The sequence below is a fragment of the Mixophyes fleayi genome, chromosome 5 (genome assembly GCF_038048845.1).
Source record: "Mixophyes fleayi isolate aMixFle1 chromosome 5, aMixFle1.hap1, whole genome shotgun sequence".
In the NCBI taxonomy this organism is placed as follows: domain Eukaryota; kingdom Metazoa; phylum Chordata; class Amphibia; order Anura; family Limnodynastidae; genus Mixophyes; species Mixophyes fleayi.
The window spans coordinates 242,644,811-242,663,145 of record NC_134406.1 but is presented as its reverse complement, the minus strand read 5'-3'; the positions used below and the strand labels follow the sequence as shown (position 1 = coordinate 242,663,145).

The 18,335-nt window shown below is 38.9% G+C and overlaps 1 protein-coding gene across 1 annotated transcript in view; it reads left to right on the top strand.

Moving 5' to 3' along the window:
- Positions 1-18,335, top strand: part of MMP16 (matrix metallopeptidase 16) — a 205,363-nt gene that overhangs the window by 138,158 nt on the left and 48,870 nt on the right. Inside the window, exons 5-6 of the mRNA XM_075213754.1 lie at positions 9,299-9,460; positions 15,541-15,758. Coding sequence (XP_075069855.1) covers positions 9,299-9,460; positions 15,541-15,758 — 380 coding nt within the window. The remainder of the gene's footprint in view (positions 1-9,298; positions 9,461-15,540; positions 15,759-18,335) is intronic.

Here is an 18,335-nt window from a genome sequence, read left to right as displayed (position 1 = left end):
TACCAAAAACATACATAAATATAATGAATTAGTGATTTTATTTAACTTTTTTTAATGTTTTTTTATTTCATTATTTTTTCACAAGAAAATCAACTTTTACATATTAGGCATTAGTGATAAACATATTTTAACTTTTTTTTTACATTATTACATGATTTCAAATATTTTTCAAAAGGTTTTTTATTTTTAACACACCCCAAGGAGGTGCGATATCAAACAACATATTTGCCTGTTTAACGCGCCACAGTAAAAAACAATTGAATAGCTTTTAACATGGCTGCCTCTCGCACACTCTATTCTTTCAATAGACTTTCTACTGGACCGCGAGAGGACCGTTTCATGAAAAAAAGTAGCGTTAAAAATGGAATTGAATCGTGGGTAAAGTTAACCCGCTCGAAAATGATAAAAAACAGCGTTAAAATGACTTAACGCTGTCTAAAAAATAAACTCGCGGACAATTGAATACCCCCCTAAGGGTTTAATTCATTAAGGTATACAAAAGTAACGTAGTTTGCATTTTTTTAAAAATTAACATGAAGCAGTATCATGCATGTGAAGATACGTGTGGTGTTGAATACGGGTGTAGGACTGCTCTGCTTTATTAGGCAGGACACTGCAGGATATGTCCAATACACATGAGGAATATAAACTCACAAAAGAACACAGGAAAAAAAAACCTATACAATTTATGTCACCTGTTAATAATATAGTCATTAATGTCAACTGTACATAAAATAAAAGTTTACAGTTGTTCCTGATTGCAAACACATGTTCTAGCAGACATACATACCGTCATCACTAGTAATCAGCAGTTCAACTTGTAGCTGACGCAAGAGATACGGATGATAAACAAGTACTTTAGAGATGCCCAGAGCTTGGATCGGACACTGCCTGACTAAGGGCACACGCCCCTTCCCACCCTGGTCCCTGCCTTAAATCGTAGGCCTGTCATAAGTGTCCTTTTGCACTAGAAGGGGCATTGAACATTGTTGCGTTCTGTAGCCAGTTCTGGGCATGCGCAGAGTAATTGTGCGCATTATATGCAAAAAACGACAGTTACGCTCCTTAATGAATCAGGTCCTAAGGCTGTATTATTTATTGGGCACCTGAGTGGGTGCAGATAGCTTTGGAGACCCCCAGTTCGGATATTGCACTGAAGCCAAGGGGTCTGCGAGAGCTACACATTTTGAGCAAATCACGATGACATAGCTAATATCACAGTCTCATGGCTGGTTACAGTCTAATGCATTTTAATTGCTTTACTTCTATTATGTGCTGACAACTTTTGCTCCCAGTAGAATGAATACTCAAAATCATTTTTTTCTTAACAACGAACACATTTTATGTTGATGAAACATAGCGAGTACAGTTTAATTACTTGATTGCCAATCATCTGAAAACTGGTAATTACCCTGAGGTTTTAAGCACCATTTTTTTTTCTATTACAAGTACTTCAGTTCATTCACCTGGGCATATGTGTCTATCTCTGTACTTCAACTGCCAATTTCATCTTCAGCTTATTTTCTCCCAGTGCGCAAAAGTTAATTTCTTACTGAGGACACAAAAAATAATAATCAATGTGTTATATGGCCAAAGAAGACTTAAAGGAAAACAATATTGAAATACTGCTTATTCTAAAAACATTTTGAGGGTAATTTTGCGGTACACTGCACCAAAGTGTAAGAGCTGTTTATTATGTGACTGCACCAATGTTTGTATTCCGTTTCTCAGTTTGTGGAGCCAGAGGTTGCCTGGGTGGACGTTGATGGTGGTAAAGCAAACGAAGTTTAGACATTAGGAGGGTCTGGGCTTTGGGTATAATTAGCCAGACGCATTAGTGGTTTTGGGTACGGCATTGCGATGATGTAAACACCAACAAGGCATACCCCGACGTGATGACATCTAAGCTGGCATACCCAACAGACTCATTACACCCACTGCTTTAAAAATAGACTTCAGAGCAATAAAGATCCCGGCAGCCAACCATCACGTCACTAATGGGCGACACTACTATTGGTGGTGTTAGGTGGTAATTTAAGGAGACGCCAGCTGTATAATGTGCAAGGCTTTGTAAAGCACATTGTACAGATAAGTGTCTCTGTCTGTGAATAAATTTTGTATTTTTGTACTGTTTTAACTTATTACTGTTAGAATGTGCTCCCCATTTGAAGGTTAGAGGGACTCCCACGTGGCCTTTCATCAGGTCACTGCATTAGGATGTATAATCGCCATGTTCTGATGTCCGAATGCACATATTGTACAGATATTTACAGCAATGTCAATGGACGGTATCCATGTATTATACAAATATAAACACTTCTGATACTGTACTCCTAAATAGGGATTTATTTCCTTTAATGCTCTTAGTGATGGGAATATGCTACATTGTGCATTACTAACTTTATTCAAACTGTGAAGCACTAGCATTTTAACTATGTTACTAATTTGACTTTGGTCACATACATTTGACTTTGAAGAATTATGTGGCTATCTTACAGATGATAGAAGTTAATGTTGTTATTATTAATATTGAGGTACTATACCTTGTTTATTTATTTATATGCTTAACTATAGATAATTTATTTTGCATATATGGGGCCCATAACAGTTTAGTCTTCTTTTCTGAAGGTCTTGGTGCATTGTGTCCTGGACTCCTGGGCCATTTTCCTGCATCCTGGCCACTTCCTAGCGAAGAGGACGGGGCGGGGGTCTTGAATAGCGTCATTTTGGAACCGGTGTCTGCAGTAGAACGTCACAATCTCTGCATTTCGCCACGGGGCCAAAATGATGCCATTCACTTTGCCACGCCCCTCTCCACACCTGCACACCAAAAATGAAAGTTGGCCAATAGGCGACACCCCTATGAAAGCACAGGATTGGGACACATTCCCTTCTTCTTTTATTACAATTTTACACTCTATTCCTCCATTTTTAGCTTCTTTGCCTCATTTAACTGACTTCAGTTGCTAAAACTGGTACATTTATAGGTACTAATGAATTATTGAAATGCTGCCACCAATATAAGTTAGACATCAAAGATTTTCAAAACTAATTATCCCCCTTTAAGTTAAAATAGCAATTGCACAGACTTGGAATTTAAAATTGAATCATTGTGGTCCATTTCTTCACTTCAGATACTGTACGTACTAAAATAAATCAACTTGCATCGGAATATGAAACTGTCTTTAACTGTGATAGCACCTAATTTTGGTGTAAAATACCCGGAGGTCTGAAAATATCACCCAGAACTGTAAAAATGTAACACAATGCACTTAAAAAATTCTAAAATGTAAATAATTCTATAAATAAGTATATGACCTACTACAAAGAGTTGTGATAAAATGTGTATTCATTTTTGTGCATTTTATTCTCAGTGAATCTAGTCTGAACAATTAACTTTTTTTTTTTCTGTACCCATCACTCTTACCAGCCTACATTAGCAGAAACAAACCTGGCACCCACAAATCTTCCTCACATGTCCCTTTCCTCACCCTGGTCCTTCTCATGGCAGCTGACTATATCTCACCCAACCCTAGGCACCTGGAATCTCCACTATCTGCTCACGCTCACCCCAACATTTTTCAACTACTTCCAATTATCGCTCCCCCCAGGTCCAGTTTCCCGTTGTCTTGACAGCATTGCTGCTTGACTCACTTGGGTTTCTAACCTTTGATCTACCCACTCTCATACTAGATGTTTTCAACATTCCAATTGACATCCTCACTGTCTGCCACAAAACTTCTTTCACTTACTTCCTCCCTTGGACTCTCCAGTGGACTTCATCTGACCTTGTCTTCTCTGGCTTCCGTTCCATTCCTAGTTTCTACAACTTGGTCTTCCCGCTCTCAGACCACAACCTCCTTTCCTTCAGCCTCAATGTACCTCATGCTACCCCCTGCACCCAAATCTACACACACACACACAGTGACACCTACATTTTCTTGACCTCATCCACTTCTCATTTTCACTAAACCAACTAATTTTTCTGATGACTACCCTGTCCTGCCCTGATAAGGCTTCCTATTTCTACAACAAAACAATGCAGCTCCAGTTCACCAAACAGACCCGCAAGTACAAAAATGCTTCTGCACTGCTGAGCACTAGTGGTGGAAGTCTCGACTTCCTCCAATGTCCTTTCACTTGCCAAGCAAATAAATTGAATGTCTATAATATCAGCCCAGTTCTCTGCTCCCTCTCCCCACTCAGATCCTTCCAAAAGCATGGTGTACTATGTACTGAATAAGCACTCAATAGCGCCATTGTAATTTACCAAACGTTAATGCCTATAAATACTGTAGACAATCTAGAAAGTGATCCAGAGTGAAACAAATGTTTGCCAGAAAATGTGGTCATATATGTCCTTTTACTTACATCATTTTTTGGACTATCGGCATCAAAGCTTTTAGAACACCCGTTTATGAGGCCTTAGATCTTCCATTGTCAGCCTTCATTGAAAAAGAGAAAAAATCTCACTGAAAACTCAATATTATTGTGATTTTTATAAATATTTTTTTACATATTTAAAACTATTTTCTTTATTTTTTATTGTTGGTTTGTGTGAATATGTTGCATAAAGTTTTAGCAAAGTTTATAAATATGGAATTAAATATTTTTCTTCTGATCACAGTCTGAAGTTTTCTGTTAATTATATATTTTTTTTAGTGCTGTGGAAGAGTTAATTAATATTCTGCTTTTTTTTAGTCATTTGATGACAATGACCTTGCCTGCAAGCCTGCCTTACTTCTTTTTTTATAGTTTAAGCACACATATGCAATGCTTTTTTCTCTATATTTGACATTAAACTGAACATGTGCATTTTTATTGGCCTTTCCTACTAAGTGCAAGAAACGTACCTGAGAGAGATTTTGATCAAATATTAATACTTGATAACGTCAAGCAGTAATTCTAATATTGCTCATTATAATTTGACCACTGTGGGCACAGTTTAAGTTATGGGTGAAATGCATACTTGCCTACTCTCCCGGAATTTCGGGGAGTCCTCACAGACTAACAGAAGAGTAGGCAAAGCTCCCGCAATCGCCGAAATTCACGGCATTGAATGGGGGGGGGGAACTTAATGACACTATTAAGCCCGGCCCCTCCATTCAATGCCGTGAATTTTGGCATTTTATAGTGGGGCTGGGGCTATGGTGACGCGACGATGTCATCACGCCACCCTCCTACCCCTTGTCACATGACTTCTCCCCCGGATCTCCCGTCTTCCGGGTCGGAGAAATCTTAAAAGTTGGCATGTATGGTGAAATGTAAGTTTACCAAATCATATCTTCCCTAGTCCTGTTTTTGGCAGGACACACTAAGTTTTCAGTTCTCAGAATGAGCAATGTATATCAGGGTATGGGCGTGGCTTCAGCAAGGTTGTTCATGACCCATTTACTAGGATGGGTCATGGGTGTCAAAATAAAATAAGTAGTTCGAGGGAGCTGTCATTCGCCACCAATCCCCATGACACTTGCAAGAGGAAATGGTCACTAATTGCTCAGTGAGTGACATGATCACAGTTCCCCCCTGTCAGCATTTGAGAAAGATCTACTCTAGCAAAGAGTGGTGAATGGATGGTGATTGGGCCACTCACTGACTAATCCCTGCTTGGGAATAACATTTAAAAATGTGACTTCAAATTATAACAATTCATTATATGCACAAATGGTATATATATATCAGTTTTAAATACGACCATCATAAACATATTCTGTATTTCAGTATTATTCAAATTACATTGTACCCTAACAATTAATGATGTTTTAATGCTTGAAAAATTGACAATTATTCATTAAACCACAATAAAAAGTTACATTAATATTAGTAAACTGTTGTTGAACAGTTATGGAAAACTGTTGAATGTATCACAAACGATCCAGTCATAATATTGTCTCAGTAATACAATATGAAAGCGTGATACCGCAGTTCAGCTAAGCCAAGGAGAAAACACATTTATACCTCAGTGCTGATAGGCAGAGCGCTAGTAAAAATAAAATTAGGATAAAATCCAACATAACTGGCAGTTGAATTATTAGCAATATTGCTGTTCAAGATGTAACAGTCCATTCATAGAAATGATCCCCAGAGACTTTCCCTTTCTCTGTTTTAAGTCAGGAATTTTAACAGAAAATTGCAGGAACTGTATATTATATAGGTGGAAGGAGCGGAGTGAATGGCAGTGAATTACCTACATCTGATGTATGATCTGCTAGGGCTTAAGCGGGATACGTTGGAACACTCTGACGCGAGCTCCTGGATATGTGCGGCTGTGTAGAAAGATCCGTAGGGGGGCTGTTAGGAAACGTTCATTCCAAAGGCTGAATTGTTCCCAATTGGGCTAGAAAGTCCTTCCCTCTTTCTTTGATTGAGGATTGATTCCACAGTAATTTAAAGGACCAATAAATGGATGAGTAACTCTTGTTTTAGGAAAAATAGTGCATAAAGTAATGCAAACCAGATGGCAAAAAAGGGGGTTTCCAACCATAACAAAATTCTAAAATGATTAATTAGAATATGAAAGGCAGTCATACAGTGCTAACTCCAAGAGTAAATTATTCATTAAATAACATAAGTGAAATACATTGAAAGTGTATTCTGATTGAAAAATGAGAAGAACACCTTTTTCCTTAGATATTGTTTCTCTTTCACAATTTTTTATTTTTATTTAGAACACTTTAATTGAAGTGTGCCACAAAGAACGCATCACTGCATTGACCGATATATATATGACAACATGGAAAATGTTGAGATATACTGCCCTAAAGTATTTTGTGCAGAGTATAATTTTTATTCACTAATATTTCAGTATAATGCTTTGTTTTAGTTGCTAGGGGGCTGATTCATTAGTGATCTTGTCTTGTGCAAAAGTTAAGATGCTTATTTTAAGAAGAAACAGGGAGTTAAGAGTGAAGTTAAGATGGATTTTCATCTTAACTTAAGAAATTATTCACTTACGCAGTGGATTTTGCTTCTTATCTCCCTTTTCTGGGCATGAACAGAGTGGATTTGCTTAAGATAAGCAAAAAACGGCAGATAAGATCACTAATGAATCAGGCCCTAGGTACCTATTGGTGAAATATGCCAAATATATGTCAAAGATGAACTCATTTGACATGTAGTGGTTAAGGGGCACTTTTACTTGTGCTTGGGGAGGTAAATGAAGGACCGATGACCTCAATACCTTCAACTTGCGTTGAACACAAAACATAAATTGGCCAACAAGCAGAAAGCCACATTGCAAGCAGAGCGCTCCTGAACCTGTAGGAACGTGAGTGGGTATAGTGACATTGGAAACAACGGGCATTTACATGCATTGTTCTAGTTTTTAAGACAACACATGTATTTTGATGCCAGTTGATATGAGGACTAACTTCGTCTATTTCCTAAATTAAAATGGATTTTTGACACCTGAGCCCATTGAAAAATCTGCTCACAATTTTTGGGAGTTTTTTTTTTTTTTTTTTTTAGCCAGTTTCAAAGATAGCAATGAGACATTCACTTCATCTGCCGCTTAAGCACTGGTTTCCCACTGACACGCTATACCTTAGTTATAATCAGCAGCAGCTGGTCTGAAGCTTAAGAAATAATAACAACCTTAAGTTCCCTGGCCTTAAAATAGCCTTTGTTATGATTTGCTCAACAATGCCAAGTGCTATAAGCTCTGTTTGAAGAGTCTGGGCAAGGACTTCCTTTTTTCCACAATCAGTTTTTTTTGTAAGATGTACAGTCCATGTACGATAGCACCTGGATGAAACAGCAGCCATTCCTATAACCACTATGTTCTAGGAATACTGTACAGTGTGAATACAATGAGATCTGCTGCTGAAATGTTACCTGAGCATCTGAGCTGTGGACCTAGGACAATAACTGTATATTTAATAGCTGCTTTCTCATGAATATTGACTTACCTCGTATACTAGCTGTCTTCAATTTGTGTCAGAGTCAGATGCAACTGTAAAAAAAAGACAAAACACACACATATATACAGTCATATATACAGAGAGAGATAAATTGGAAGTGTATATGTCCTGAATTTCTGTCAAATGTGTTATAAAACCCCAGGGAGATTTGTATTTGAGCAGGAGCTTCCCAAATAGTGTTTCGGCTGTTGCAAAAGCCAGTATAAAGGTCCCTGGGGTTATGAATGGAGAGAGAAGGGTGGGCTCCATCCATCCATTCCAAAGAGCTAGCAAATTGCTGGCTAATCAGGAGTTGCACCTCATTAGGTGCTGCTAAAAAACTGTAAGTTTGTTTTCTCAGTCTCTCACTACCTGAGGAGGAGGTCAGATGGCTACACAGAGAATCTGGTATTTTGTATGTGTGTGTGGAACACTAGGTCCTTCATTTTAGATAAGGTGTTTCCTGTGTATTAGTTAGAAGCTGGACAGACATGGATTTTGTTTGTGTTTTGTTTATTTTGATGCTAGTGAATAAAAGTATCTGAGGCTATTTGAACCAAGGCACTGAACTGGTGTGACATATTTGACTGGTGCGTGTGAAATGCAGCCATCTACCACAGGAGACGGTACCTGTAAACCAATCTTGCAACAATATATATACATTAGAATGCATCATTCAACAGAAACATTTTATTTTATAGCCTGCAAGTGCCCATTTAGTTTGAGGTTTATGTCCCTCGTAGGAACTGAAACGATTGGATACTTAAAAAATTCATAGTTAAGAAAATTCTGGATTAGTCTGGTCTACTTTATTGACATGCTCTTGGGTTTAGGACCTCAAGCTGTTTTCTTAAACTAATTGCTCTGCATTCAGTCTTCGAATGTATCCATTTTGTTGTGGCCGATGTGAGGTAAAAATGGCAGGGACATGAACGGATCTGTGTGTGGTCAGCTGTACTCTCATGAACTACAGGTCTCTCTAAGCTTCTGATTGTCATTTTAGGTTATGTCCCTTGTAAGCTGTACTGCACTGTAAAATCAGACATTATAATAATGAAAAGGGTCAATGTGTTTCTTCGTTCAGCCACTTGGTTTGTGTTCATACTTCATAGTAATGTGTTCCTTCACTATACAAACACAAATAACCTGTCATACATTAAAGGGTGTAAGTAAACACGTATGTGATTGTTTCTTGTTACTTTATCCTGCTAATGTAAACAATTAGTGACAATAAAATGATCTTTCACATCTGCTGTCCTTTTATGCAATTACAAGATAAATCGTTTTTTTTCCTCTCCCAACTGTTTCTTGAATTAAGTAGTATTTGAATTGCATGTGTGTGTAATTACATTATTGATTACATCCGTTGACAAAGTGTTCTCATTTATTTTGTTCCGCAGGAAATGACCTATTTCTGGTTGCTGTGCATGAACTGGGTCATGCGTTAGGATTAGAGCACTCCAATGACCCAACAGCAATCATGGCCCCCTTTTACCAGTACATGGAGACTGACAACTTCAAGCTACCTACTGATGATTTACAGGGAATTCAGAAGATATATGGTAAGATTGTATTCTGTTGCTTAGGTATATATCTGTTCCAACTAAGATTCATGGGCAGCACAGTGGCACAGTGGTTAACATTGCTATCTCACAGTGCTGCGGTCATGAATTCCCAGAGTTTGTATGTATGTTTGTATGTATGTTCTCATAATAGTTTTGCACCAGTGTGATAAGGCAAGTAATTGCATACTTGCCAACTTTGGTAAGCTGGGATCCAGGAGATCAGGGAGGAGGTGGGTGTGTGGGGGTGGCTCAGAGAATCACGTAATTTGACCTCACCCCCATAAAGGCATCACCCTTTTTAACAGCAGGAGGCGGAGCCACGATGACACGAGACTTGCGTCCTAAGCCCCGCCCCCACCACTTAAGTAATGAGGGGGCCAGGATCTGGGAGGTTGCCCTACTCTCCCGGGAGGACTCCCAAAAATACGAGAGTCACCCGGACATTCTGGGAGAGTAGGCAACTATGAGTAATTGTCATACAAGAAGTGGAACCTTCAGCTTTGACCTAATTGACCCCACTGTTTGCATTGTGCTTATTGTTGACGTTTCTGGATTTTACAGTCCTGGGGGGGTACACTCTGTAAAGATTGCAGGTGTTATTGTTGTTAATGGTGTTTGTGGATAAGTTTGGTTTTAATGGACAGCAACACACTTCAGTGGTGATGCATTAAATAAAAAATAAATGCAAAATCTATGCATTTTATACTAAGGATGTAAATTGCAGTTAAACCTAATCATGCTTCACTTAGCACAAAATATTGAAAATAATATTTTAATTACGGTTATCAAATAATAACATAATATAGTAGAGTTTACCGAAACTAGCCACCGGCTGTCCTATTGCTGAAACGTATCTATTTAACAAGCAGTGAAGGCTCTTTCAACACTTTTCCTTATTTAACACTTACTGCTGTTTCTATAGACTTCTATGGGGACAGCGAAATTAGGCAATTTATTAAACTGCAGAAAGAATAACTGAGTTACTGACATGTTATCCGCACATACGCATAGCGTTTCCTCCATTTGCCGACAGCGTCACTAAGCCGGTGAAGAGGAAAAAGGCTTTGTGTATGTGACCGGATGGGCTTCCTTCCAGCGCCTCTTTACTATTGCTGATACCTCCTGACCGCTTACTATGGATCAGGACAGCTGGGTAGCGAGCAGAACGTTGACACACAGACGGTGGGTTCAACACAGGACAGCCAGGGAACGGATTAGAATGTAAGCTCTTATCTGTTGGTCACAGGATACAGCAGGCAATAGGCATCAGAAGTATAGATGGTATAATACAGTTAAAATACAAAATACAGCTCTCTATATATTATATCTGACACACATTTTGGCAGGGGGTAACCCAGCCCCCTGATCCTATCTGGCATCACAAAGTCTGAGATATTACATCTGATGTTTAGCATCAGGATTCAGTATTGTCTCTAAACTTGGATTTAATGCAGTTTAAACTTAACAAAATTTACATCAATCTGTGATTTGCCAAAAAGATGTGTTGGTCACTCTAATGAAAATACTTCATTAGTATGGGATTACCTTTCTTCCTTTCTTACAAAAAACGCTTCCTCCAACATGGCAAATTACCTCATAAATTAATATATTAACAATATGAAAATAAATACATTTACTCTCCCAGCGCTTGGACTTAATTCTTTCTGTGCGCAGCAGTGATCATATGTTAAATACATTCATTACATTCAAAAATACATTCTTCACTCCCTGGCCCTGTGCTCTATGGGTCTATTAACCCTCCCAGCGCCTGAGCACATATAAAGATGGTTGCCGCATACGTGTGGCGGACAGAGCACTGGACCAGGCCTCGGTGGAAGAGGGAGATCTTTGCCAGAGCCCCCAAAGCAGCCCCGGCATGATAAATTGCAGCGGTAGTTCATTAAGTATGTATGTATGTATTAAGTATGTATGTATGTATTATGTATCTTTTCCATATGCAGCCATACATATTGATAGTTACCACACTGTGGTCATAAATATACAACTTAGTCTTCTGTGACAGACAATTACATTGAAAGGCTGGTGAGAAATTGACAATCACTACAATATAAAACAACTTTTCAAGGAATACTAAAAGCAAAAGAAAGCAAATCTGTAAACCACAATTGCAAGAGCACACAGAGAAGTATTCACTTACATCGTACCGTTCCCAGAAGCCACTTTATTGCTCCATCAGTTCCTTCCAACCTCAGCACAACAGCATCAGCTTATATCTGTGTCCTGACTGACAGCTTATAGAGAGCAGACAGAGAGCATGCTGAGGTTTAAATTGTGACTTTTACTTGGGAGGAACTGCTGGTTAGACAGAACAAGGGAAGATGTGACAATGGTTTCCCATTAGTGAACCTATACATAATGGCGGCATCTATATCTAACACATACATGCCAGCTTTTAAGATTTCTCCCCCGGAAGAGCCGGGAGAGAAGTCATGTGACAGGAGGAAGGAGGGACGCATGGTGACATCGTTGCGTCACCATAGCTCCGCCCCAACTATAAAATGCTGAAATTCACGGCATTGAATAGTGTGGGCGGGGCTTAATGGCACGATTAAGCCACACCCCCTGTATTCAATCCCGTGAATTTCGGCGAATGCTGGAGCTTTGCCCACTCTTCCGGGAGTCCGGGAGCCTTCTGGGAATTCCGGGAGAGTAGGCAAGTATGATCTTACACATGTTATATCTTATAAGAGGGCGAAGGCTGCTAAATCTGTCACAGTAACCAACAAAAACCTGAGCTGTGCCACCTGTCTCTGGCCCTCAATAGTTCCAGGCCCCTAAGCACCTAATTAAAAGCTCTATTATCCTGTTCCACATCCACTGGTAGGTGCAACATTGTTGGTCCTCAAGTTTTTCAAAACTGGTTCTCTGCTTTTTCTATTAGATTGTAAGCTCTAATGAGCAGCCCCCTCTCCCCCACCACCTTTTGTTTTCATATCTGTATTTGTTTTGTCTACCTTGTATGTCCCTGTTTTATGTATGCCGTTTCTCCCAATGTTTTTGCGCTACGGGCACTGTGGCTCCTTACAAGTCAACAGCAATAATAATAATAGTGATGTATGTCAATAAAAATATCATTGCAAGGACTGCACTGTCCATATTTGCTGCTGACTTCATATTCTGCAAGGACTGAAAATGCAGCTTATAGTATGCAGGGTCTGTCCGTACCAAGGAGTAGATTTACTAAAATATGGAAAAAGTAAAAGTGGAGGTCTGGCTCACAGCAACCAATCAGATTCTTTCTTTAATCTAGTACATTCTAGAAAGTGATCGGTAGAATCGGAAAAGATTTTGAGGACCAATAAACACAGCAGAGGGCAATGTCCCATTAGCTGATAATCATCCACCTTAATGCAGGACTGACTTACACTCAATACTACATACTTACCAACTTTACAATGTTGGTATCCGGGAGCCTGCGGGGGAGGTGGGCGTCATGGGGGGTGGGCCTCCAAAATGCGCGTCATTTTGGACCTGCCCCCCGTGACGTCATGATGCAAATGCGTCATTTGACAGCGGCGGGCGGGGCCAAACACCGCGATTCATACTAGGAAGTGGGCAGATTCGGGAGATTGCCACACTCTCCCGGGAGTCCGTGAGACTCTCGCAAAATGCGGGAGTCTCCCGGACCTTCCGGGAGAGTTGGCAAGTATGCAATACTACCTTTTCATAACAACTAATAAAATACATACCAGCTAGATTACTTAATTCTAGTGAACAAGTTAATAATGAATTGGCAGAAATGTTCTTACATGTCAGGGGGAAGATATGTTGCTTCATGTGTGGGACAGACAAGCACTATATTAATAGGGGCAGGACTATCTACATTTACGTTTGTGTTAGTAAGAACATTATGCTAGCTCTTTAACTTTATTTCCAAACTTCCACAATCCTATATATCTAAATATTCAATTGGAACTGTCAGCCTGAAAACAATTTCTCACACGTTAAAGTGTTGATGAAATACGGTATGTTAAAAAATAGTGTTAGTGTAGCATACAGTAAACCGGCAGCCTTCATAAAGCAGGTTGCTTCAATGCCTTACAAGTGTTACATTTGCTCAGCAGTTTGACCGGTTTCCAGGTGAAACACTACTCTCGTTTCATAGTTGAATTGTGGTCTCTTGGGAAACGGCTTAAAATGCGTTTAGATTGGCAACGACTATAGCCTTGTGGCAAAATAAAATTTACTTTGCTTAATAGAAGTCTGATTAAGAGTAGCTGAAAACACATGCTCTTTTTTTAATACGTTCCATTATCATAACTTAACTTGCATTTTTATTCTGAATTCTATAAAACTCAGCATTCTTTCGTGTTCACTTTTGCTTCCCCATACTGATGAGCAAGTCATTTTCTTGGGATTTGCATGCCTGAGAATCATTTTTAAATGTCTGGCATCTGTACACTTGGAGGAAAAAAAATGTCTGCTGTCATCTCTTTTTGCTGACAGGTCACTTATTACTTACAATACACTTATGATTCCTAGTCCAGGATGGTGCAGAAATATTACAATCAATGATTGGATCATTGGCAAGGATAGACTGCTGACCCATATATTTATAATGTGTATGAAATATTATATTTCTCTGCCATCATTTCACAGTATAGAGATAAACAAAACATAATTAGAAAAGGTATGCTAAAAAGTTTGTGTCAATGGTTTTCTATTGAGTAGGTTTTATGGTGCTTAGGATACAGAAGAGAAGAGGGCGAGGTGGGAACATTACATAATTTGATACATTGCTATAGCAAGTACATTGTAATGATGTCACAAACGGTACACATGGTCGTATATCCAGTAATGAAAATAGAATTTATAATGCTTATACCGCACCTTTGTACAAGTAGTCTACTGCTACCTGTATTTACTGGGATTTGTAGTTTCACAACAGAGCTTATTATTTTTATCTTTACATTATCACCCTGGCACCCCCCAGGGATGACATGTAGAGTGTTGTTGGGGACCATTGGGGCAGTGGGTTTGCACGTTTTATTGGGCTCTTTACCGTTGGGAATTTCGTCCTTTACTGACTGAGCAGGTTATACATTATGCCAGGGAGCCTCATGCTGTGGGTCTCCCTGTTATAGTATGACCAGCACAACCTGACATATCCTGGTGCCCATTTCCTCTTGGAGGGTGACGCCCAGGTTCAGCCTTTGCTGGAGGCCAGGGAGTCATCTGCCATAGTGGGCTACCTTGGGCTGGGTCTCTAGATCACCTGCATTTTTTTTCCTTTAAAATGTTCCTTATAGGCTGCGTAGTCGAATCATGCCCCCCAGGCTAAAATTTGCCAGCCCTGTTGACCCCACGCTTATTGCATACTTGCCAACTCTCCCGGAATGTCCAGGAGACTCCCGAAATTCGGGTCGGTCTCACGGACTCCCGGGAGAGCTGGCAAGTCTTCCACATCCCGCAATTGCGGGGCTAAAATGACGTGATTCGCTGTGAATTTGGCCCTGCCCCCCTCGCGCCCTCTAGAAACGCCCCTATTCCCAGATACAACTTGCCAAAAGTAGGCAAGTATGGCTTATTGTCCTCCTGCTTTAGCAGTCGCCAGACCAGGCTTTATCTCTGGTACTGATTACTTATTTAATTGGGAGCAACTGCATTATTTTATTATTTATTTATTCTTTTTTAAGCCCTATAGATCATTATATAATGATGATGATGATGACTGTTGTATCTTTATTCCAGGAGCATCAAGATATCTTGATGTGCCCATATTTACACTGATTTTTTTTTTTAAGATAAACACAGCTCAAAATACATAGGTAAGGCCACAATTTTGCGCCTACATACGGGCAGCAAAATGATGGCCTACTCTAAACCAGGCCTAATATGTAAATAACTCTTCTTAGAGTATCTGCCCCAAATTGGACGGTGCTCTTCTCTGCCTACCATCAGTCCTTTCTTCTGCCTCAGTGCCTGATAATTGTGCATCACAGGCACAGACCAGAGCACTGAGATTCCTGATGGGTCAGTGTTGGTGACTATGTTCATGACAAGTACTGTCATATACTGAATTCTCATGTCTTATCTCATTTTATCTTTATGCTTAGGTCCACCTGAAAAAATCCCAACACCGACAAAACCTCTTCCTACAGTGCCACCACATCGTCCTAATCCACCAGCAGATCCTCGCAAGAATGACCGACAACCAAGACCTCCCAGGCCTCCTACTGGAGACAGGCCATCTTACCCAGGAATCAAGCCTAACATCTGTGACGGGAACTTCAATACACTGGCGATTTTGCGCAGAGAGATGTTTGTCTTTAAGGTAAGACTAAGAAATATTACCTTGCAGACAGACCTGCTGATCCTCCACAATATACATTTTTACAGGTGTATACTCATTGGTAGGTTGTTCTAACAACTTCTTTTTCTAGCAACTACCAAATATCATGCTGCATTTTATTACCTACTGTAACACTCAGATATTTAGGCAGCATCTGATTACCCACTGTGACATTCAGATTATATTTTGACAGCATTTTATTACCCACGATGACACTCAGATTATATTTAGCAGCGTCTGATTACCCACTGTCACACTCATATTATATTTCGCAGCATCTGATTACCCACTGTGATACTCGGATTATATTTAGGCAGCGTCTTATTACCCACAGTGACACTCAGATTATATTTAGCAGCGTCTGATTACCCACTGTGACACTCAGATTATATTTAGCAGCGTCTGATTACCAACAGTGACACTCAGATTATATTTAGCAGTGTCTGATTACCCACTGTGACACTCAGATTATATTTAGCAGTGTCTGATTACCCACTGTGGCACTCAGATTATATTTAGCAGTGTCTGTTTACCCACTGTGACACTCAGATTATATTTAGCAGTGTCTGATTACCCACAGTGACACTCAGATTATATTTAGCAGTGTCTGATTACCCACTGTGACACTCAGATTATATTTAGCAGCGTCTGATTACCCACAGTGACACTCAGATTATATTTATCAGCGTCTGATTACCCACAGTGGCACTCAGATTATATTTATCAGCGTCTGATTACCCACAGTGACACTCAGATTATATTTATCAGCGTCTGATTACCCACAGTGACACTCAGATTATATTAAGCAGCGTCTGATTACCCACTGTGACACTCAGATTATATTTAGCAGTGTCTGATTACCCACGGTGACACTCAGATTATATTTAGCAGTGTCTGATTACCCACTGTGACACTCAGATTATATTTATCAGTGTCTGTTTACCCACTGTGACACTCAGATTATATTTAGCAGTGTCTGATTACCCACGGTGGCACTCAGATTATATTTATCAGTGTCTGTTTACCCACTGTGACACTCAGATTATATTTAGCAGCGTCTGATTACCCACTGTGACACTCAGATTATATTTAGCAGCGTCTGATTACCCACTGTGACACTCAGATTATATTTATCAGCGTCTGATTACCCACGGTGACACTCAGATTATATTTAGGCACCATCTGGATCACATGGAAGTCAGTATTGACACATTTTCTTCTTAATGTCAGTGGGTAACAAATATATAAACCACAGTACCATGACAAGTTTAATATCACTGACCAACACATTCACATGACTGCAGATTTTCCCCCTCCTTCCAAGAGCCCCAGGCCCTGGAACCACAGTCATTCGGATAAATCACCATTGGATGTAATAATGAAGAAGGTATAAAGATTTTTTTTTTTATGTTACTTTGTGTTAATTCCATTTTACCATTTTCAGGATAGTTTCACCATAGAGATCTCATGAGAGAGAACAATATGCCAGATCCACTTTTAGACAACTTTTTCTTTTTTAAATCCCCAGCAGATATTTTAGTTATATCACCCACCTTAGTAGTTCAGTATATTTAGTTAGAGCTATCAGTTGTCTTCACCAGTTTTCCTGCTTTTTCCTCCACTTTATTGTTATAAAGTCTCTTATTGAAATGAATCGAGCTGCCTAAATTGTTTCACAGAAGTAAAACATTTTTTTCTCTGCATTAAAAAATCCCAATACTTGCAGTGTTTACAGCCTGCACAAAAGACTAAAGCAAACAAGTCCTTCATTGAAGTCTGTTATGTCTTCTGCGCCTGTCACACAAGCCATGAATCATGTCCTCAGAAGTTGCTCAGATATTAAAGCATTTCGGGCAGCCGGCAAGAAAAACGCTGTGAAATATTGAAGAGTTTTCTTCCTTTAGTTTTATTTTTCTTCCCAAATTAGTGCAGCTCATGTGACAGCATCCTTAAGCTTTTACTGGTCCGTTCTGTGCTGCAGATGACATCCCACTTTACTTTTATCACTAATTACTTTTATTTTAAAAACTGGTGACGTTGGCTGAATTAAATCTTCTTTTTTAGAACAAAGTCAATGAGAATACAATCTACTCTGCTGTGATTTGTTCAAAATGCATTATCACATAGGACAAAATTAATTTTTGTGCCTAACTTGTATAACAGTCAGTTATATACATCAATAATACAAGGTGCCAGAGCCTACTATATTGTAGAATATATAATTATAGATAGATAGATAGATATGTAGATAGATAGATATATAGATAGAGATAGATAGATATATAGATAGATATATATATATATATATATATATATATATATATATATATATATAGATATATGTATATAGCTATATATATATATATATATATATATATATATGTATGTAGCTATGTATATATATATATATATATATATATATGTATATATATGTATGTAGCTATATATATATATATGTATGTAGCTATATATATATATGTATATATAGACATGTGTATATACATATATATATATATACATGTGTGTGTATATATATATATATATATATATATATATATA